The 23,619-nt window shown below is 42.7% G+C and overlaps 1 protein-coding gene across 1 annotated transcript in view; it reads right to left on the bottom strand.

Annotated features, from left to right (window-relative positions):
• Positions 1-211: 211 nt before the first annotated feature.
• PRMT2 (protein arginine methyltransferase 2) overlaps positions 212-23,619 on the bottom strand; it is a 47,619-nt gene continuing 24,211 nt past the window's right edge. Inside the window, 5 exon segments of the mRNA XM_059065560.2 lie at positions 212-782; positions 1,328-1,499; positions 2,864-3,000; positions 3,771-3,900; positions 5,374-5,549. Of these exon segments, the coding sequence (XP_058921543.2) occupies positions 750-782; positions 1,328-1,499; positions 2,864-3,000; positions 3,771-3,900; positions 5,374-5,549 (648 nt within the window). The 3' untranslated portion in view covers positions 212-749.

Here is a 23,619-nt window from a genome sequence, read left to right as displayed (position 1 = left end):
TGACTTAAGCGGCTTGGTGTACATAATTTATATTTCAATAAAAATTCACTAAAAATCAAAACCACACACACCAAAAAATGCAAACATGTACCTACTGGCATGAAATTTTCTTCATAATATTAGATGAGAAAGGTTACAGAGCAATGCACACAGTATGATCCATGCTTTTGCAAAATAATGTGTGTGCATAGAAACAGGATATACACCAACATTCATTTATTAAAAAATATTTATTGAGCATGTACTATGTGCCAACACATAATTTATCTGGAAGACGTCTCTACAAGTGGACTACCCCATGCAGAGCCCCATCGCATGCAGCGCACCTCAGGCTCCCACAAGGCTCTGTGTGAGCCCACATCCCGCGAGCTGAGTGGGTGAGCCGAGGGCGGGAAGGACACGCACACACGACGTATGAACAGCCACCTTCACAGGAGCACAGGGTTGACGAGAGTGTCCTACGAGCTTAGAACTAGACCTGGCTGAGGGACACTGGGCCATCAACTACCCACAGGTGGACACCTGGAAACACAGCCCAGTTCTAAGGACAGGCAGGGCAGTGACAATGGCGAGCGTGGACCCCGCGTCTGGGGAGGGCCCGCGGCCCCGTGCCCTCGGGTGAGGGTGTTACCACCCCATCCTGGAGCAAGTCCGCGGCTTCCACAGGACACACGTTCCCGTCCAGGGCCGACTCCACTGAGTCACGTCTGTCCCTCCAAGACGCTGCAGCCCACGCAGAGCTGCACCTGTCATCTCCAGATGGGAAAGACTTTCTCTCCAACCTGAGAAAGACAAAGAAAACAAACCAATCAGATGACACATCATTTCAGTTTGATTAACACACAGTATTTCCTAATAATAATTTAATACCGGGCAAGAGTCTGGTATTCAGGTGCAGACTTTCAACGACAAGATTTTAAACTGTTTTAACGTAAAATCAGCGTAAAGCAAAGCGCAAAACAGGTACTACAAAATAAAGGGAAACCATTTGATTATTTTCTTCCCTCTCCTGCTTTAACCCAGAGTCTGAAGAGGAGGATCTTCCGTGGACTCTGTGAGCCGTGAGCCCTAAGGCCCCGCCTGGCCACGGGGTCCCTTCAGCCCTCAAACTGCTGCCACAGCCAGAACACGACTCCACCGCACGTCCACATTGCCCACAGCAAGGCACGCGGGGTGAGCGAGGCTGCACCATGGCCCGGCCCTCGGCCCCAGCTCTGGCCACGGGGTCCGCCGGGTGGGAATAGGCATCTGCCACCGCGACTATCACAGACCCACCAGCTGCCCGGACTGGCACCACAGCCCGTGACTCCACAGCTAAATGTCTTACTTTCTGCGACTCAGGGTCTTGTCTAGAAGTGACGGCCCAGCTCAGAGTGACAGACATGTGCCGTCTCCACACGGGGTTTCTCTGCAACACCACTGAGCCTGTGACCACGTCTCCTGCGAGGACGGACACGGGCTCATCCATCATGAACAGCACCTGCTTCCAGTGGGTGGTGCTGCAAGACAGGGGCGTGGTGTCACCCTTCGGGGAGCCCATAGGGACTGCCATGCCCCCACCCTGTGATCAGATGGCTTCATGGGACCCGCATGGACCCACAACCCGGGGGGCCTCCTGGACACTGCAGAGATTCCCTGGTGCCAAGGAGGCAGGGCCGCAGGGAGACGTGGCCAGACACAGGTCCCCAGGGGCCGCCTGTCCCCATCCCCTTGTGGGGTCAGCCCAGCCTCCACGAGCTGGCACAGCAGTGCCCACCCAAAGCCACCTTCTCTGAACTGCTGACGCCCACGGTTCTAGTTTCTGCAGTTAAAGCGAGATACACGCTGCTGAAATCGTGTCCAAAAAAAGTCATAATTCCTGTGAAGGTTCAGTTGAGTGTGAGCAAACAAGTGCAGCATTTGGGGGAGCAGTGACACCCCGGATTCTGTAAGTCCCGTGACTGTCACGCCCAAGCGCCTGAAAGGACCCAGGTCACATCCCGCAGTGAGGCTCTGCTGCGTCTCCCCCTCGTGTCACATTCTCCCTGACGCTGGGCTGCCCCCTCAGCCACCGGGGGGGTCTCCCTCCCTGGCGCACGCCCTGCCCCCCATCCCGTCCCCATGCCACCTGTGTGTGGATGACCCCATGCAGACGCTTGGGTGGGAAACGCCAGGCACACACGGCTCGCGGCGGCCCAAGGCCCTTCTCCTGCGGGGCCTGAAAGGGGGCTCTGGTCAGGCAGCTCGGCCTCCTGCCCAACTTCCACAAAGGACACTGAGGAGCCCCTGGGCCCAAAGACCACGGGGGCATCTGACTCGGGCGTCTGCGTCCCTCCCTGGGCCTTGCTCACTTCTGCCGACCACACGGTGCAGGGGGGCAGTGGGGCCGTTACTGAAAGGGGCAGTGGAAGTTGCCGAATGAAGGCAGTGCCCCCGCCAGGGGCCGCTGTGTCCAGCACCACGACAGACAAGGTGCGCTTCCCCACACGCAGGAGGAAGCAAGCAGCCCCAAAACCTTACTGCTCAAAAAACGTGTCTCGGGAGACATGTGCCTTCCCCAGCAGTCGGAGTAAAAGCCCCTGGAACCCTGTAGACTGTTCCTGTGTCAGATGGTGAAGAGCTGCAGCAGCGTTTGGGGCCAAGGAGAGAAGGTGGAGCCTGACCATCCAGGGTGTCGGGGACCCCCCCGACTCCAGCCCCGAGGAAGCCCGATGCGGGGGGCGCAAGCCGGACTCACCGCCAGCCCTCCCACCCACATGCCCTGGGCCAGGGCTCAACCGCGTCCGGAGAGATTTGGGCCCACTCCCAATATTACTAGATCTTTCAACTCGTGACTCTGCCAGGCTTTCTGCGCTGCCCACAGGAGAAGGAGGGGCGCACTCACGGGTGCAGCGGGCCCGTGCTCAGCACCAGCTGTGGCTCATCCGCCTCCAGGTTCTGGAACCGGACACTGAACCAGGCTGTGAATCCGTGTAGGGTGCCTGCCTTCTTGATGTCAAAGTTCAGCTCACCTTTCATCATCTGTGTTCAAGCAAATGAGGAAGAAAGGGGTGCTGGGGACCGGGGGGGAGCTTCCGCCTCCGTGGGGCTCTGTCCCAGATCCCACAGCACTGCCCCAGGCAGCCACACCGTCTATTTCAGTAGTTATACCACAAATCTGTAACTTGCTAGTTTAGCTGAACACATCAAAAACCATATTTCCTCCTAGGGAAAGTAAATGTTAAAACCTGCATCCTGAACTCAAAGGCTGCAGATAATCAGAAAAGGTTTTGAACAATTTGGGTCTCATTTGCCTAATTTTCTGTCCCCAAATTCAAGTGGAATACTCCTTCTTCTCAATTCTTTGTACAAATACAAAGCTTCAGACTAAGTCTCTACAATCCCCAAACTAACTAAACCTCAAAAATTCAGTTTGCACGTGGTTTTGCCCATCTAAGTTCCAGAAGGGGGTTCCTCCACCTCAGAGCAGCCCTTAAAACGGGGCCGTCCGGAACCCACACACGCCACCTCGTGGCCACAGAGGGCAGGTAAAAGAATTTTATCATCAATGGGAGCTAAAAAAATTTAGAAAAAAAATTCAGTTCAAATTCCATGATGAAACATATAATTTATTTGAATCTGAAGATGCTGAGATTATTACACATAAATCTAAAAGTAACTGAAGACGTTAAAGAGGTTAACTATAAAGAAAATAACCTAAAAAACAAAATCAGAATAGGAAAAAAAAAGACTGTGGGAAAATCAACAGCAACAAGTTTAACTTGTTTATTTGAATAGGAAGGAAGGGTCACCTCGAGGTCGGCGATCTGCACAGTTCTCATGTCCAGCTGTAATATGGTGCACGGCTCAGAGAGACAGTCTTCTGGTTTCAAAATATGGTTATACTTGGGCTTCGAAAAAAACTCCTTAATTGCTAAAGATCTGGGGAAAAGTCAAAGTAATTGCTCAATATCATTTACGCACATCGCAGGCTATCACGCCTCCTCTGCGTTAGCAGGAATCCTAACTCAGCGGGCGAGAGGCAGGGCTGAGGCGGCCAGCCCTCCGGGGCCCCTCAGTGTCCTACTCGCGGGGGCTCAGCACACACCCAGAGAACACGGAATCCACGGGAAATTAAATGTTAACGAATGGTGTGAGGGGAGAACAGACATCTCCTCCAAGGGGCCAACCAGTGTCCCAGGTAACGTGCGGCCTCAGCACGTTATCCCCCCACCCTCCAGTTCACTGTGCACCTTTTCCAGACACCACAGACCCTGTTCAGAGCTTCCTCCGTCTTCCCTTGTCGCTTTCATTACTGGGCGTTAATTCGGGCAGCATAAGAAACCACACACACACCCCCACCCTCTGCTCTTTTCAAACCTTCCCAGCCCTTCCCACACATTAGTCTTACATGAACCACGGAACGACTGTTGGAGACCCTTCCTCTCTATCCCCTTTGGGATTTGGGTTGAGAGTACAGTGACTAGGGAAGATTCCATACCTTTATGTTGATACTTCTTCTTTTTTTGAGTTTTTTAACAAAAAATAAAAAGGCCCAGAGGCCCCCATCTTGCTGCCAACTCCCCAGCTGGACACCTAGCAGGTGTCCAGGCTCATTGAACAGAAGCTTCTTTCTGCCTCTGACAAAGGGGCCCTTCCCTAATTCCAGGGCTGCCACTAGGTCTCTCCTGCCCACGTCCCACGGCACCTCAGAGGGGATGCAGCCGACACGTGTCACTATCCTTCTCAGAGGAGGCGATGTGACAACCATGAAGGCCTTGAGAGTACTGTTTTATGTTAAAACCTGAAGCTCTACCACAAGCCTGACGTATGTTACACACCAGGAAATGAACTTTTGCGAAGCACCGCTTTCTTTGCCAAATGCCTGTGATGCCTTCACTAACACATTTTCTGACTCTTGTTAAAAAGTTACGGCTCTCGGGGCTTCCCTGGTGGCGCAGTGGTTGAGAGTCCGCCTGCCAATGCAGGGGACGCGGCTTCGTGCCCCGGTCCGGGAAGATCCCACGTGCTGCGGAGCGGCTGGGCCCGTGAGCCGTGGCTGCTGAGTCTGTCCGTCCGGAGCCTGTACTCCGCAACGGGAGACGCCACAACAGTGAGAGGCCCGCATACCACAAAAAAAGTAAAAATAAAAGTTACGGCTCTTAGTGGGAACATCCATTTGTTTTAACGGCCCACGCGTTTATAAACATGACCTTATTTTTTCCATTATATTTGGGGTCTTATAAATGGGACACTTCAACTTCCCATCACATCTGTTGTTGGTTTAAAGACCTGGAAGGCAAAGTGCAAACTTCTTAATCACGTGAGCAAACTGAGCTCAGCGCGGTGGCAGGTCCCAGACCTGCAGCCCGCCCCGCACGCTCCCACAGCCCGGGAGGGCCCGGTGACACTCACTTCAGGGCACTGAGGTCGAACTCGTAGGCGTTGTCCCAGAAGAGCACCTTGCTGCGGTAGTCCCTGTCGGCGCTGCAGGGCACCAGGTGCAGCGCGGCCGTGGTCGGCCAGATGACCCCGTCCTCCTTCAGCCACGCGTCCCGGGCATAGAGGATGGACTCGATCATGAACTCAAACTGCAGGGAGGGAGATGCACAGGAGACACCGTGTCTGTGCAGCCCCCTCGATGCTCAGACTCTGGGGTCTTCACGTCTGTCACCTCCAGAGGTACAGAGCGGGCTGAGCTGACCGGCCCAGGGGGGTGGCTTCTCTTGCGCCCACACGGCAGTGGTCACCGAGTCCAGTCACAGCCTGGGTTTAAGCCCCATTGAGCCGCGTGGAGCTCGGAACTGGGCGTGGCTAACGGTCAGGGAAATCAGCCTCGCGCCCACCCCACTCACTCAGCAGTCAGCTGTCCCCACGTCCCTAAAGCCCTCAAGTGTTTCGGGGTCTTAACTCTCCAACAGTATCAACGTGGTCTGGGGTATCCTCAGGATTCTCACCACCCTTTAAGTTGGCTGAAGTCACTTCTTAAAAACGTGGAACATCAGGGTCAGAGTCAAGATGGCGTACTAGGAGGCGGCGGAATTTGCGTCTCCTCACAACTAGGGCACCTACCAGGCACCAGTGGGGGACCATGGACACCTAAGGGGACAGGAGGACCCCTCAATGACTGGTAGGACGTGGGGGGAGTGAGGGGGGAGGAGAAGCGGAGGTGGGACAGGATTGGCGCCCCTGAGGGGCGCCTGGGGGAGGGGAAGGGATCCCACACCCGAAAGGGGAAATTGGGGGACCGTTGGGAAGGCAGAGGATCGGAAGGGGGCGTGGTCAGGTCTGCCCTGCCCACTCGGGCCCCCAGGAGCCTGTTGGGGTCCTGGGCCTGATCCTCTGCCCACCCAGGCCCCCTCCTGCCATGCGGAGCCCAAGCCCCGCCCCTACACCCGGAGACCCCTTCTGAGACCTACTCCAACGCGCTGGGCCTAAACCCCACCCACACAACCCCACTCAGGGCCCTACCTCCAGACTCCGGAGCTCCACACTCCAGAGGCCCTCCCTTCCACGAGCTGCCTCTCCCCTTCCGCCCTAAGCAGAGGCCCCGCCCCACGCTCAAACGTCACCCCCCCACCCACCTAGGTCCTGCCCCACCCTAAACCCCACCTCTGCCTGTTCCACCCTCCCCTGAACTCTGCCCTCATAGCCAACGCTTTTTTTTTTCTTTTTTCCTCTTTTAGATTGGGGTTCTATCTTACCTTGTTGATTCACTGTCATTGATTCTTTTAGATTTTTGTTTTTCCTAATAAACCTTTTATTTTTCTAATTTTATTTTATTCTTTTTACTTCATTAGTGATCTCTCCTCCTGGCTTGTTGCTCCCCCCCCCCACTTCTTTTTTCTGCTGTGGTTTTATCTTACCTTCTTGCAGTTGTTTCAATTATAGTTTTATTTTTCCTAATATATTGTTTATCTTTCTAATTTTATTTTGTTTTTCATTCTTTGATATTGTACTGCTCCTTTTTTTCTTTATTTCTTCCTTTTTTTTTTTTTTTTTTTTAACTGTGCCATGAAGCTTGCAGATCTTGGTTCCCAGGCTGGAGGTCAGGCCCGAGCTCCCATGGTGGGAGCTCCGAGTCCAAACTGCTGGACTAACAGAGAACCTCAGATCCCAGGGAATATCAGTCGGAGTGAGGCCTCCAGGAGATCCTCATCTCAGCACCAAGACCCAGCTCTATTCAACTGCCTGCCAACTCCACTGCTGGACATCTCAGGCCAAACAACCAGTAAGACAGGAATACAGCACCACCCATCAAAAATATATATATATAACGACAAAAAAAAATGCTACAGGCAAAGGAGCAAGGTAAAAACCTAAAAGACCAAATAAATGAAGATTATGAAATATGCAACCTACCAGAAAAAGAATTCAGAGTAATGATAGTAAAGATGATCCAAAATCTCAGAAGCAGAATGGAGAAAATACAAGAAACAGTTAACAAGGATCCAGAAGAACTAAAGAGCAAACAAACAGTGATAAACAACACAATTACTGAAATTAAAAATACCCTAGAAGGAATCAATAACAGAATAACTGAGGCAGAAGAACGGATAAGTGACCTGGAAGATAAAAGGGTGGAAATAACTGCCAGGGAGCAGAATAAAGAAAAAAGAATTGAGGACAGTCTCAGAGACCTCTGGGACAACATTAAACGCACCAACATTCGAATTATAGGGGTCCCAGAAGAAGAAGAGAGAAAGAAAGGGTCTGAGAAAATATTTGAAGAGATTATAGTCAAAAACTTCCCTAACATGGGAAAGGAAATAGTCAATCAAGTCCAGGAAGCACAGAGAGTCTCATACAGGATAAACCCAAGGATAAACACACCAAGACACATAATAATCAAACTATCAAAAATTAAATACAAAGAAAAAAATATTAAAAGCAGCAAGGGAACAGCAACAAAGAACATACAAGGGAATCCCCATAAGGTTAACAGATGATTTTTCAGCAGAAACTCTGCAAGCCAGAAGGGAGTGGCAGGACATACTTAAAGTGATGAAAGGGAAAAAAACTACAACCAAGATTACTCTACCCAGCAAGGATCTCATTCAGATTCTATGGAGAAATTAAAACCTTTACAGATAAGGAAAAGTTAAGAGAATTCAGCACCACCAAACCAGCTTTACAAGAAATGCTAAAGGAACTTCTCCAGACAGGAGACACAAGAGAAGGAAAAAACCTACAAAAACAAACCCCCAAAAATTAAGAAAATGGTAATAGGAACATACATATCGATAATTACCTTACACATGAATGGATTAAATGCTCCAAACAAAAGACACAGACTGGCTGAATGGATACAAAAACAAGACCCATACATATGCTGTCTACAGAGACCCACTTCAGACCTAGGGACACATACAGACTGAAAGTGAGGGGATGGAAAAAGATATTCCATGCAAATGGAAATCAAAAGAAAGCTGGAGTAGCAATTCTCATAGCAGACAAAACAGACTTTAAAATAAAGACTATTACAAGAGACAAAGAAGGACACTACATAATGATCAAGGGATCAATCCATAAAGAAGATATAACAATTGTAAATATTTATGCACCCAACATAGGAGCACCTCAATACATAAGGCAAATGCTAACAGCCATAAAAGGGGAAATTGACAGTAACACAATGATAGTAGGGGACTTAAAACCCCACTTTCACCAATAGACAGATCATCCAAAATGAAAATAAATAAGGAGACACAAGCTTTAAATGATACATTAAACAAGATGGACTTAATTGATATTTATATGATATTCCATCCAAAAAAAACCCAGAATACTTTCTTCTCAAGTGCTCATAGAACATTCTCCAGGATAGATCATATCCTGGGTCACAAATCAAGCCTTGGTAAATTTAATAAAATCGAAATCGTATCAGGTATCTTTTCTGACCACAACGCTATCAGACTAGATATCAATTACAGGAAAAAATATCTGTAAAAAATACGAACATATAGAGGCTAAACAATACACTACTAAATAACCAAGAGATCACTGAAAAGATCAAAGAGGAAATCAAAAAATACCTAGAAACAAATGACAATGATAACACAATGACCCAAAACCTATGAGATGCAGCAAAAGCAGTTCTAAGAGGGAAGTTTATAGCAATACAATCCTTCCTCAAGAAACAAGAAATATCTCAAACAACCTAACCTTACACCTAAAGCAATTAGAGAAAGAAAAACAAAAAACCCCCAAAGTTAGCAGAAGGAAAGAAATCATAAAGATCAGATCAAAAATAAAAACAAATGAAGGAAATGATAGCAAAGACCAATAAAACTAAAAGCTGGTTCTTTGAAAAGATAAACAGAATTGATAAACCATTAGCCAGACTTACCAAGAAAAAAAGGGAGAAGACTCAACTCAACAGAAATAGAAATGAAAAAGGAGAAGTAACAACTGACACTGTAGAAATACAAAGGATCATGAGAGATTACTACAAGCAACTATATGCCAATAAAATGGACAACCTGGAAGAAATGGACAAATTCTTAGAAAAGCACAAGCTTCCAAGACTGAACCAGGAGGAAATAGAAAACATAAACAGATGAAACACAAGCACTGAAATTGAAACTGTGATTAAAAATCTTCCAACAAACAAAAGCCCAGGACCAGATGGCTTCACAGGCAAATTCTATCAAACATTTAGAGAAGAGCTAATACCCACCCTTCTCAAACTCTTCCAAAAGATAGCAGAGGGAGGAATACTCCCAAACTCATTCTACGAGGCCAACATCGCCCTGATACCAAAACCAGACAAAGATGTCACAAAAGAAGAAAACTACAGCCAATATCTCTGATGAACACAGATGCAAAAATACTCAACAAAATGCTAGCAAACAGAATCCAACAGCACATTAAAAGGATCATACACCATGAACAAGTGGGGTTTATTCCAGGAATGCAAGGCTTCTTCAATATATGCAAATCAATCAATGTGATAAACCATATTAGCAAATTGAAGGATAAAAACCATATGATAATCTCAACAGATGCAGAAAAAGCTTTTGACAAAATTCAACACCGACTTATGATAAAAACTCTCCAGAAAGTAGGCATACAGGGAACCTACCTTAACATAATAAAGGCCATATATGACAAACCCATAGCCAACATCATTCTCAATGGTGAAAAACTGAAACCATTTCCTCTAAGATCAGGAACAAGACAAGGTTGCCCACTCTCACCACTATTATTCAACATAGTTTTGGAAGTTTTAACCACAGCAATCAGAGAAGAAAAAGAAATAAAAGGAATCCAAATTGGAAAAGAAGACCTGTCACTGTTTGCAGATGACATGATACTATACAGAGAGAATCCTAAAGATGCTACCAGAAAACTACTAGAGCTAATCAATGAAGTTGGTAGAGTAGCAGCATACAAAAATTAATGCACAGAAGTCTCCTGCATTCCTATACACTAATGATGAAAAATCTGAAAGAGATATTAAAGAGACACTCCCATTTACTACTGCAACATAAAAAATAAAATACCTAGGAATAAAGCTACCTAAGGAGACAAAAGACCTGTATGCAAAAAACTATAAGACACTGATGAAAGAAATTAAAGATGATACAAACAGATGGAGAGATATACCATGTTCTTGGATTGGAAAAATCAACATTGTGAAAATTACTATACCACCCAAAGCAATCTATAGATTCAATGCAATCCCTATCAAACTACCAATGGCATTTTTCACAGAACTAGAACAAAAAATTGCACAATTTGTATGGAAACACAAAAGACCCCAAATAGCCAAAACAATCTTCAGAAAGAAAAACAGAGCTGGAGGAATCAGGCTCCTGGACTTCAGACTATACTACAAAGCTACGGTAATCAAGACAGTATGGTACTGGCAGAAAAACAGAAATATAGATCAATGGAACAGGATAGAAAGCCCAGAGATAAACCCACACACATATGGTCACCTTATCTTTGATAAAGGAGGCAAGAGTATACAATGGAAAAAAAGACAGCCTCTTCAAAAGTGGTGCTGGGAAAACTGGACAGCTACATGTAAAAGGATGAAATTAGAACACTTCCTAACACCATACCCAAAAATAAACTCAAAATGGGTTAAAGACCTAAATGCAAGGCTAGACAGTATAAAACTCTTAGAGGAAAACATAGGCAGAACACTCTGTGACATAAATCAGAGCAAGATCCTTTTTGACCCACCTCCTAGAGAAATGGAAATAAAAACAAAAATAAACAAATGGGACCTAATGAAACTTCAAAGCTTTTGCACAGCAAAGGATACCATAAACAAGACCAAAAGACAACCCTCAGAATGGGAGAAAATATTTGCAAATGAAGCAACTGACAAAGGATTAATCTCCAAAATATACAAGCAGCTCATGCAGCTCAATATCAAAAAGACAAACAACCCAATCGAAATATGGGCAGAAGACCTAAATAGACATTTCTCTAAAGATGTACAGATTGCCAACAAACACATGAAAAGATGCTCAACATCACTAATCATTAGAGAAATGCAAATCAAACTACAATGAGGTATCACCTCACACCGGTCAGAATGGCCATCATCAAAAAATCTACAAACAATAAATGCTGGAGAGGGTGTGGAGAAAAGGGAACACTCTTGCACTGTTGGTGGGAATGTAAATTGATACAGCCACTATGGAGAACAGTATGGAGGTTCCTTAAAAAACTAAAAATAGAACTACCATATGGCCCAACAATCCCACTACTGGCCATATACCTTGAGAAAACCATAATTCAAAGAGTCATGTACCACAATGTTCATTGCAGCACTATTTACAATAGCCAGGACATGGAAGCAACCTAAGTGTCCATCAACAGATGAATGGAGAAAGAAGATGTGGCACATGTATACAATGGAATATTACTCAGCCATAAAAAGAAACGAAACTGAGTTATTTGTAGTGAGGTGGATGGGACTAGAGTCTGTCATACAGAGTGAAGTCAGTCAGAAAGAGAAAAACAAATACCATATGCTAACACACATATATGGAATCTAAAAAAGAAAAAGGTTCTCATGAACCTAGGAGCAGGACAGGAATAAAGACACAGACGTAGAATATGGACTTGAGGACACAGGGAGGGGGAAGGGTAAGCTGGGATGAAGTGAGAGAGTGGCATGGACACATATACACTACCAAATGTAAAACAGATAGTGGGAAGCAGCTGCATAGCACAGGGAGATCAGCTCAGTGCTTTGTGACCACATAGAAGGGTGGGATAGGGAGGGTGGGAGGGAGACGCAAGAGGGAGGGGATGTGGGGATATACGTACACATATAGCTGATTCACTTTGTTACACAGCAGCATCTAACACACCACTGTAAAGCAATTATAGTCCAATAAAAATGTTTTTAAAAAGTAACTGTTTCTAGATTATACTTGACTATGTCAATTTCCTGGCCTAATTTGGAATTAAATGTTGATGTTTATTTAACAAAGGAAAAAAAAACGTGGAACATCAAAGCAGGAGTGCCACAGAGGTCCCGTGGCACCGAAGTCAAGAGAGGCCCAGCACCCCTAGGTGCCCCTCGGGAGTGTTGAATTTTGAGAATTCTTTGTATATTCAGTATACACACTGGATATGTGATTTGCAAATATTTTCTCCTAATCTTAGCATGTCTTTTCATTCTCTTAACACTGTCTTTTACAGAACAGACATTTTTACTTTTGATGAAGTCCAATTTATCAACTTTATCTTTAATAGATTATGCTTTTAGAGTCACACCTAAAAACCCTTTGACTAACCCATGAACACTTTCTCCTGTGATTTCTTCCGAGAATTTTATAGTTTTATGTTCTAAGCAATTAGAGCTGTAATCAATTTTGAGTTCATTGTTTAGTATGAGGTATGAGGCTTAAAGTTGAAGTTCTTTTTTTGCACATGGATGGACAACTGTTCCAATATAATTAGGTGAAAAGACTATCTTTTCTTCATTAAATTGACTTTGCCCCTCTGTTAAGAATCAGTTGACCATATTTGTAGGAATATACTGTCTATTCTGTTCCATGGACTTACGTGTCTATCGTTTCACCAGTTTCACAGTCTTGACTACCAGAGCTTTATACTAAGTTTTAAAGTCCGGTACTATAATTCTTCCAATTTTGTTCTTTTAAAAATTGTATCAGCTATTCTAGTTTGTTTACATTCCACGTAAATTTTACAATGAACTTATCTACAAAAACTCCTGCTTAGATTTTTACTGGAATTGTATCAAATCTACAGATTAATCTGGGGAGAAGAGACATCCTTATAAGGTTGTCTTCTAGCCCATAAACAATGTGTATCTATCAGCATCACGTAGATTTCAGCATACAGATCTTGTACATGTTTTGTCAGATTTCATCATTTTGTAGCTATTGTAAATAGTATTGTACAGTGCTAGTATTTATATAAAAATATGACTGGTTTTTGTATGTTGACTTTGTGATCTTCTTAAACTTGCCTACTAGTCTAGGAAAGTTTTTGGAGATTCCTTGGGATTTTCTACAAAGACAATCATGCTGTCTGAGAAAAGGATGGTTTATTTCTTTGTCTTCATTCTGTGTGCCTTTCACTTCTTCTCTCCCTTTTGCACTGGTTAGGTTTCCCAGTACAATATGGAGTAGAAGTGGTGGAGCGGCCCTCCCTGCATCACTCCTGCTCTTGGGGGGAAGTTGTCATTCTGTCCTAGCAAGTAAAAAGCTGAACAAACTGAAACATCAAGAACTCTTCTTAGATCCACAAGAAAAATGAGGTCACGGAGCAAACTGCTGCCCCCAAATAGGAGAAATTGAGAGACTAATACAGACGGTCCCCTACTTATGATGGTTCAACTTTACAATGGTGCAATAGGAATTCAGTAAAGACTATGCCTCGAATTTTGAATTTTGATCTTTTCCCGGCTAGCAATACACAATAAAACACACGAGCCACACAAGCCACAGCCCTGTCAGCCATGAGATCACTAGGGTGAACGACACTTTCAGTACAGTACTGAGTCAATTACATGAGATAGTCAACACTTTATTATCAAATGGGCTTTGGTTATGATCTTGCCCAACTGTAGGCTCATGTGAGTGCTCTGAGCACATTTAAGGCAGACAAGGCTCAGCTGTGATGTTCGGGAACTTAGGTGTGTTATGTGCATTTTGAAGTTTTTTTGTTTTTTTTTAATAAATTTATTTATTTATTTTTGACTGTGTTGGGTCTTCGTTGCTGCACGCGGGCTTTCTCTAGTTGCAGCGAATGGGGGCTACTCTTCATTGCAGTGCACAGGCTTCTCGTTGCGGTGGCTTCTCTTGTTGCGGAGCACAGGTTCTAGGAATGCGGGGGGCTTCAGTAGTTGTGGCACGTGGGCTCAGTAGTTGTGGCTCATAGGCTTAGCTGCTCCGCGGCATGTGGGATCTTCCCAGACCAGGGCTCAAACTCGTGTCCCCTGGATTGGCAGGCAGATTCTTAACCACTGCACCACCAGGGAAGTCCCTGCATTTTGGACTTTGATATTTTCAACTTATGATGGGTGTGTCAGGACGTAGCCCCTTCATAAGTTGAGGAGGATCGTACAGAGAATCACAACTTGCCAGGGGAGGAAACATGAACTGTGGTTGACAAGTTGCTGGGGCCCACTGTGGACAAGCCTGAGAGTCTAAACTCCGGATGGACTCAGTCACAGGGGTCCCCACAGTAAACATCAGAGAAAAGTCCCCTCGTGATTCTGACAAGTTCGAAAGGAAGCATTTGAAATACACCAGAGTATTCTGTTCTTCTTAACAGGGTCTCCACTCAGGAGAAACTAGTTAACAGAACCTAACCAGCTGGAGAACAAGAAATATCCAACTTGAGCCCCCTCCAGCCATCCTGTCCAACCTAAAACAGGAAAAGAAACTGAGAAGCACCTGTGAAGTTCACAGTGCAAAGGCCCAGGCTCATTGAAACACTGAGACCCCAGAAGGACCACAGAACTCTCCCCAACCTGCATCTCACCACCACATCACTACAGGCCTGTTTGCACTGAACCTTTATCCAGTCATCATGCCTGGCTATCAGGAGAAAACCACAAGACATAATAACAGTATAAGACACACAGCGAGGCTTAGAACCAGACTCAGACACAGCAGGGATAATGTAATTATCAGGCTGGGAATTTAACAACTATGATTCATATTCTCAGGGCTCTAATGGATAAAGCAGACAGTGTGCAGGGACAGATGGTCAATGTAAGCAGAGAAAGGGAAATTCTTGAAAAGAACCAAAAACAAATGCTCAAGATGAAAAACAACGTAACAGAAATGAAGGATGTCTTCAATGGGCTCATTAGTAAGGACACAGCTGAGCAACAAGCCTCCAAGCTTGAGGAAATGACAACAGAAACCTCCAAAGCTGAAAAGCACAGAAAACAGGCTAAAAAATACAACAACATATCCAAGGGCTGTAGGACAACAACAAAAGGTATAGTAGACACAAAACGGAAGTACCAGGAGAAGAATGAGAGGTGGGATCAGAAGAAGTAGTTGAAAAACTAATGACTGAGAATTTCCCCAAATTAATGTCAAACACCTACCCACAGATCCAGGAGTGCACACAAGCAAGATAAATGTGGGGGGAAAAAAAAAATGTAAAACTAGGCATGTCATTTTCAAACTACAGACACTAAAAAGATAAAGAAAAAATCCTGAAAGAAGCTGGAGGGAAAAAACACCTACATACTGGGGAACAAAGATAAAATTTCATCTGAATTCTCAGAAACTATGCAAGTGAGAAGAGAGTGGAGTGAAATATTTAAAGTGTTGAGAGAAAATAACCCACCAACCTAGAATTCTGCACCCTGTGAAATTATCCTTCAGAAGTGAAGGAGAAATAAAGACTTTCTCAGACAAACAAAATAGAGGGAACTTGTTGCCAGTAGGCCTGCTTTGCAAGAAATGTTAAAAGAAGTTCTTTAGAAAGAAGGAAAATGATATACAGGCAGATCTCATTTTATTGTGCTTCACAGATACCGTACTTTTTACAAATTGAAGGCTTGTGGCAACCTTGCATCGAGCAACCCTATCGGCGCCATTTCCCAACAGCCTTTGCTCACTTTGTGTCTGTGTGTCACATTTTGGTAATTCTCACAACATTTCAAACTTTTTCATTATTATTGTATTTGTTACAGTAATCTGTGATCAACATCTTTCATGTTACTATTGCAAAAAGATTAGAACTCACTGAAGGCTCAGATGATGGTTAGCATTTTTTAGCAATAAAGTATATTTTAATTAAGGTATGTACATTGCTGTTTTAGACATAATGCTACCACACACCTAACAGACAACAGCATAGTGTAAACATAACTTTTATATGCACTGGGAAACCAAAAAATTCGTGCAACTTGCTTTATTGCGGTGGTCTGGAAATGAACCTGCAATATCTCTGTGGTCTGCCTGTAGATCAGAAACACAGATCTGCATAAAGAAAGAAAATCACTGAAACAGAAATAAATGAAGATAAAACTAAAACTTTTATTTTTCCTATTCTTTTTTTTTTCTTTTGCAGTATGCGGCCCTCTCACTGCTGTGGCCTCTCCCCCCACGGAGCACAGGCTCCGGATGCACAGGCCCAGCGGCCATGGCTCACAGGCCCAACCATTCCGTGGCATGTGGGATCCTCCCAGACTGGGGCACGAACCCACGTCCCTTGCATCGGCAGGCGGACTCCCAACCACTGAGCCACCAGGGAAGCCCTATTTTTCCTATTCTTAATGAATCTAACAATTTGTCCAAAATAATAGCAACACAGTATTTAACCATGTATGCTTATGTATGTATGTATATCTATGCTTATGTATAATAAAATGAATGAATATGATGATGCAAGGGACAGGAGGGAGAAATCAGGATTACTCTGTTATCATAAAGTGCTCACACTAACCATGAAGCCTAAGAGTGTTAGATGAAAACAGACTCGAAACAGCTGTAAATACATATTGAAAACTGTAGGGAAACCAATTAAAAAAGCAAAAAAGATCAAGTATAACTGCTATGCTAAGGAAAGAGAGAAAATTGAGTCATATAACATGCTCAATTAAAACTTCAAAAGACAGAGCACCTAAATATTATGGAAAATATTAAGGGAGCTGAAGAGAGAAATAGACAGAAATCCAATAATTGTAGGGGACTTCAGTAGCCAATTTTCCACAATGGATAAATCATCCAGGCAGAAAATCATAAGGCGACACTTGACTTAAACTACACATTAGACCAGATGGATTAACAGACCTATACAACATTCCAGGCAACAGCAGCAGAGTATATACATTTTCTCAAGAACTCAAGGAACATTCTCCAGGATAGGTCATATGTTAAACCACAAAACAAGTCTTAATAAATTTAAGAAGACCGAAATCATATCAAACATCTTTTCTCATAGCAGTGGTATGAAACTAGAAATCAATTACAAGAAGAAAACTGGAAAATTCACAAATATGTGGAGATTAAACAACATGCTCCCAAACAACCAATGGGTCAAAGAAGAATTCAAAAGAGAAATCAAAAAATATCTTGAAACACACAAAAATGGAAATACAACACACCAAAACTTATGGGATGCAGCAAAAGCAGTTCTAAGAGGGAAGTTTACAGTAATAATGCCTACATTAAGAAAAAATGAAGATCTCAAATAAGCAAATCTAACTTTGCACCTCAAGGAACTAGAAAAAGAAGAACAAATTAGCCCAAAGTTAGTAGAAGGAAGGAAATAAATGAGATAGAGACTAACAAGACAACAGAAAAGATCAATGAGTTTCCTTTTTTAAAAGATAAACAAAATAGACAAATTTTTAGCCAGACTTACCAAGAAGAGGACTGAAATATATAAAATTGTAAATGAAAGAGGAGCTATTATAACTGATATCACACAAAGGATCATAAGAGACAGTATGAATAATTATATGCCAACAAATTGGATAACCCAGAAGAAATTGATAAATTCCTAGAAACATACAGCCTACCAAGAATAAATCATGAAGATACAAGAAATCTGAACAGACCAATTACTAGTAGGAGATTGAATCAGTAATCAAAAACCTCCCAACAAACAAAAGTCCAGGACCAAACTGCCTCACTGACAAATTCCACCAAAAATTCAAAGAATTCATACCAAACCTTCTCAAATTCTTCCAAAAACAGAAGATAAGGGAACTCTTCCAAACTCACTTCTCATTCTACAAGAGGCCAGCATTACTCTGATACCTAAGCCAGACATAGAACACTACAAGAAAAGAAAATCACAGGCCAATATCCCTAATGAACATAGTTGGAAAATTCTCAATACAATATTAGCAAACCAATTCAACGATACATTAAGGGGGAAAGGTCAGGGGCAGGGTATGAATTGGGAGGTTGGGATTGGCATATGCACGCTACTAAATGTAAAACAGACAATCAACAAGGACCTACTGTACAGCACAGGGAACTCTACTCAGTACTCTGTAATAACCTACATGGGAAAGAATCTGAAAAAGAATAGATATATGAATATTTATGACTAAAGTCTCTTTGCTGTACACCTGAAACTAACACAACATTGTGAATCAACTATACTTTAATATAAAATTAAAAATTAAAAAAATACATTAAAAGGATCACACACCATAATCAAGTGGGATTTATTCCTGGGATGCAGGGATGGTTCAACTTAGCAAATCCATAAATGTAATATGCCACATTAACAAAATGAAGCATAAAAATCATATGATCATCTCAATATATGCAGAAAAAGCATTTGATAAAATTCAACTACCTTCCATTATAAAACCTCTCAAAAAACTGGGTATAGGTGGGACATACCACAACATAATACAGGCCATATATGACAAGTCCACATCTAACATCATATTCAATGGTTAAAAGCTAAAAGCTTTTCCTCTAAGATCAGGAACAAGACAAGGATGCCCCTCTTACCACTTTTATTCAACACAGTCCTAAAAGTCCCAGCACAGTTATTTGGAAAGAAAAAGAAAGAAAAGGCATCCAAATTGGACAGGAAGAAGTAAAAATGTCTCCATTTGAAGATGACATGACACTATATACAGAAAACCCTAAAGACTCCACCAAAAAACTGTTAGAACTAATAAACAAAATTAGTAAAGTTGCAGGATACAAAATCAACAAAAATCAGTTGCATTTCTATACACCAACAATGAACTATCAGAAAGAGAAATTAAGAAAACAATTCCATTTATAATTATATCAAAAAAAACCCACCTAGGAATAAATTTAACCAAGGAGGTAAAAGATCTGTACATTGAAAATTAAAAGATACTAATGAAAGAAATTGAAGAAGACACAAACAAATGGAAAGATAGCCCATGTTCATGGATAGGAAGAATCAGTATTGTTTAAATGTCCATACTACCCAAAGAATGCTACAGATACAATGCAATCACCATCAAAATTTCAATGGCATTTTTCACAGAAATAGAAAAAACAATCCTAAAATTTGTATGGAACCACAAAAGACCCCAAATAACCACAGCAATCTTGATAAAGAAGAACAAAGCTAGAGGCATCACACTTCCTGGTTTCAAACTAGAGTAATCAAAACTATGGAATTGGCATAACAACAGACACATAGATCAATGGAACAGAATGGAGAGCCCAGAAATTAACCCATACATATGAGGTCGATCAATTTTCAACAAATAAGCCAAGAATACACAATGGGGAAATGATAATCTCTTCAAACCAGTGCTGGGAAAACTCAACAGCCACTTGCATAAGAATGAAAGCTCCTTGAGACACTGGTCTTGCCAATAATTTTATGGATTAGACAACAAAAGCAAAGGCAACAAAAGCAAAAAAAAGTAAGAAGGACTATATTGAACTAAAAAGCTTCTGCACAGCAAAGGAAACCATCAACAAAATGAAAAGATATACTATAGAATTGGATAAAATGTCTGTAAACCACCTATCTAATAAGGGATTAATATGCAAAATATACAAAGAACTCATACAACTCAATAGCAAAAATAATAACAAAAACAACCCAATTTAAACTGGGCAAAGACCCTGAATAGATATTTTTCCAAAGAAGACATATAAATGGCCAATAAGTACATGAAAAAGTGCTCAATATCACTAATCATCAGGGAAATGCAAATCAAAACCACAATGAGATATCACCTCACACCTGTTAGGGTATGTATTATCAAAAAGATAAGCAGGGCTTCCCTGGTGGCGCAGTGGTTGAGAGTCCGCCTGCCGATGCAGGGGACACGAGTTCGTGCCCCGATCCGGGAAGATCCCACATGCCGCGGAGCTCGTGAGCCATGGCCGCTGAGCCTGCGCGTCCGGAGCCTGTGCTCCGCAACTGGAGAGGCCGCGACAGTGGAAGGCCCGCGTACCACAAAAAAAAAAAAAAAAAAAAAAAAAAAAAAAAAAGAAAGATAAGCAGGGGGCTTCCCTGGTGGCGCAGTGATTGCGAGTCCACCTGCTGATTCAGGGGATGCAGGTTCGTGCCCTGGTCCAGGAAGATCCCACATGCCATGGAGTGGCTACACCCATGAGCCATGGCCACTGAGCCTGCACGTCTGGAGCCTGTGCTCCGCAACAGGAGAGGCCACAACAGTGAGAAGCCTGTGTACCACAAAAATAAATAAATAAATAAATAAATAAGCAGTAACAAAAGCTGGCGAGGATGTGGAGAAAACGGAAACTTCGTACACAGTTAGTGGGAATGTAAACTGGTAAAGCCACTGTGGAGCTCCTCAAAAAATTAAAGACAGAACTACCATATGATCCAGCAATTCCATATCTGGGTTTATATCCAAAGGAAATGAAACCATTGTCTCAAAGAGATACCTATACTCCCATGTTCACTGCAGCATTATCACAATAACCAAGATATGGAAAGAACCTATCCATTGACAGAGGAATAGATAAGGAAAATGTGACTATATATATTCACACACACAATGGAGTATTATTCAGCCATGAAAAGGAAAGAAATCTTGTCATCTGCAGCAACGTGGATGAGCCTAGAAGGCATTCTGCTAAGAGAAAGAAGCTGGACAAATACTGCATGGTGTCACTCATATGTGGAATCTTAAAAACAGCTGAACTCAGAGAAACAGTAGGAAAGTGGTTGCCAGGGGCTGTGGGGGTGAAGGAAATAGGGAGAGGCTGGTACTCGGGCACAAGCTTTCAGTAACGAGGTGAACAAGGTCTGAGGATCTGCTATATACCACGGTGACCACAGTTGATAACACTGTGCTGTGTAACTGAAATTCGCTAAGAGAGTAGAACTTAAGTATTCTCACTTTATAAATGTAAATATGTGAGGTGACAGATGTATTAATTAGCTCAATGGGGTCAATTCATTGACAATGTATACAGATATCAAATCATCATTCTGTACACTTAAATACCTTACAATTTGGTCAGTTATACCTCAATAAAAGTGAAAATAGATAAAAGATGTGAGCTTCAGGAGAGAGGAATTTAAAAACTGAGAATTTTTAAAACTTGGAAATGGGCTTATTAAGTGAATATCCCATCAATTTATGAAAACATATATATTTTTAATTGGGGTGTAGTTGCTTCACCATGTTGTGATGGTTTCTGCAAAATGAATCAGCCATATGTACACACATATCCCCTCCTTTTGGGATTTCTTTCCCATTTAGTTCACCACAAAGCACCGAGCAGAGTTCCCTGTGCTACATAGCGGGTTCTCATTAGTTATCTATTTTATACATAGTAGTATATATATGTCAGTCCCAATCTCCCAATTCATCCCACGCCCCCCTTCCCCCCTTGGTCTACATACGTTTGTTCTCTATGTCTGTGTCTCTATTTCTGCTTTGCAAATAAGTTCATCTGTACCATTTTTTGAGATTCCACATATATGCATTAATATATGGTTTGTTTTTCTCTTTCTGACTTACTTCACTCTGTATGACAGCCTCTAGGTCCATCCAAGTATCTACAAATGACCCAGTTTGGTCCCTTTCTATGGCTGAGTAATATTCCATTCTATATATTTACCATATCTTCTTTATCCATTCATCTGTCGACGGACATGTTAGGTCACTTCCATGTCCTGGCTATTGTAAATAGTGCTGCAGTGAACAGGGAACCCTCTTGCACTGTTAGTGGGAATGTAAATTGATACAGCCACTATGGAGAACAGTATGGAGGTTCCTTAAAAATCTAAACATAGAATTACCATACAACCCAGCCATCCCACTACTGGACATATACCCTGTGAAAATATGTATCTTAAGTTTACTTTTATCAAAGCATGTTCATGTCAGGCTCTAAAGCAACATATGTGTGAGCACTGAATTAATTCACCCTTAATTCATGCTGATTAAACTCCCTACCTTTAGCTGCTTAAAACACACACACACACACAGAAACAAAAAAGCAGAAAAAGAGAAGAAAAAAAACAACAAAGAACAAGGGCAACAAATAAAAAATGGTAATAAATACTGTAGATATCAATCCAACTATATCAATAATCACTTTGAATGCCAATGGTCTAAATACACCAATTAAAAGAGAGATTGTCACAGTGGATCAAACAACAAGAAACAATTATATGTGGTCTACAAGAACCCACTTTAAATATACAGTTATAGATTAAAAGTAAATGGATGGGGGGCATGGTCCAGTGGTTAGGACTCTGCGCTTCCACTGCAGGGGGCACGGGTTCCATCCCTGTTTAGGGAACTAAAACCCCGCACGCATACCGGGCAGCGCAGCTCAAAAGAAACAAACAAAAAAGTAAATGGATGGAGAAAGATTTACCATGTAAACACTAATCAAAAGAAAGCAGAAGTAGCTGTGTTAATTTCAGACAGAGCAGACTTCAAAGTAAGGAAAGTGATCAGGGATAGCGAGGGGCATTACACAGTGATAAAGGGACAGTCCTCCAAGAAGACATAGCAATCCTTAACGTGTACACACCTAACAACAGAGCATCAAACTGCATGAGCAGCAAAGTGATAGAACTGCAAAGACCAATAGATCAATCCACTGTCATAGTTGGAGACTTTGACAACCCTTTCCCAGAAATGGTCAGAGCCAGCAGGCAAAGAACCAGTAAGGACATAGTTGAACTGACCACCACCATCAATCATCAGGATATAATTGACATTTATAGACTACTTCATCCAACGACAGCAGGATACACATTCTTTCAAGCTCACACGGAACATGCGCCAAGGCAGACCACATTCCGGGACAAGAACAAACCTTAACAAATTTAAAAGAATAGAAATCATACAGTGCCTTCTCTCAGACCACAGTGGAAGTAAACTAGAAATCAGTAACAGAAAGGTAACTGTAAAACTCAAAATACTTGGAGATTAAACACACTTCTAAATAACAACATGGGTCAAAAAAGAAATCATAACAGAAATTGTTCAAGTATTTTGAATTTTGTCAAATTTTTGTGCATTAATTGGTAGTCATGTGATTTTTCTTCTTTAGATTATTAATACAGTCAATTACATTAAATGACTTTAAAATACTGAACCAGCCTTGAATTCTGAAGATAATCTCTCCTCTGTTGCAGTGTGGTATTCATCTTATGTATTGCTCAATTCAATTTGCTATGATTTTCAAGGATTTTTTTTTTTTTTTTTTTTTTGCGGTACGCGGGCCTCTCACTGTTGTGGCC

The sequence above is a fragment of the Kogia breviceps genome, chromosome 5, assembly GCF_026419965.1.
Source record: "Kogia breviceps isolate mKogBre1 chromosome 5, mKogBre1 haplotype 1, whole genome shotgun sequence".
In the NCBI taxonomy this organism is placed as follows: domain Eukaryota; kingdom Metazoa; phylum Chordata; class Mammalia; order Artiodactyla; family Physeteridae; genus Kogia; species Kogia breviceps.
The sequence above is the reverse complement of the archived record's forward strand: the minus strand, read 5'-3'. Positions and strand labels throughout refer to the sequence as shown.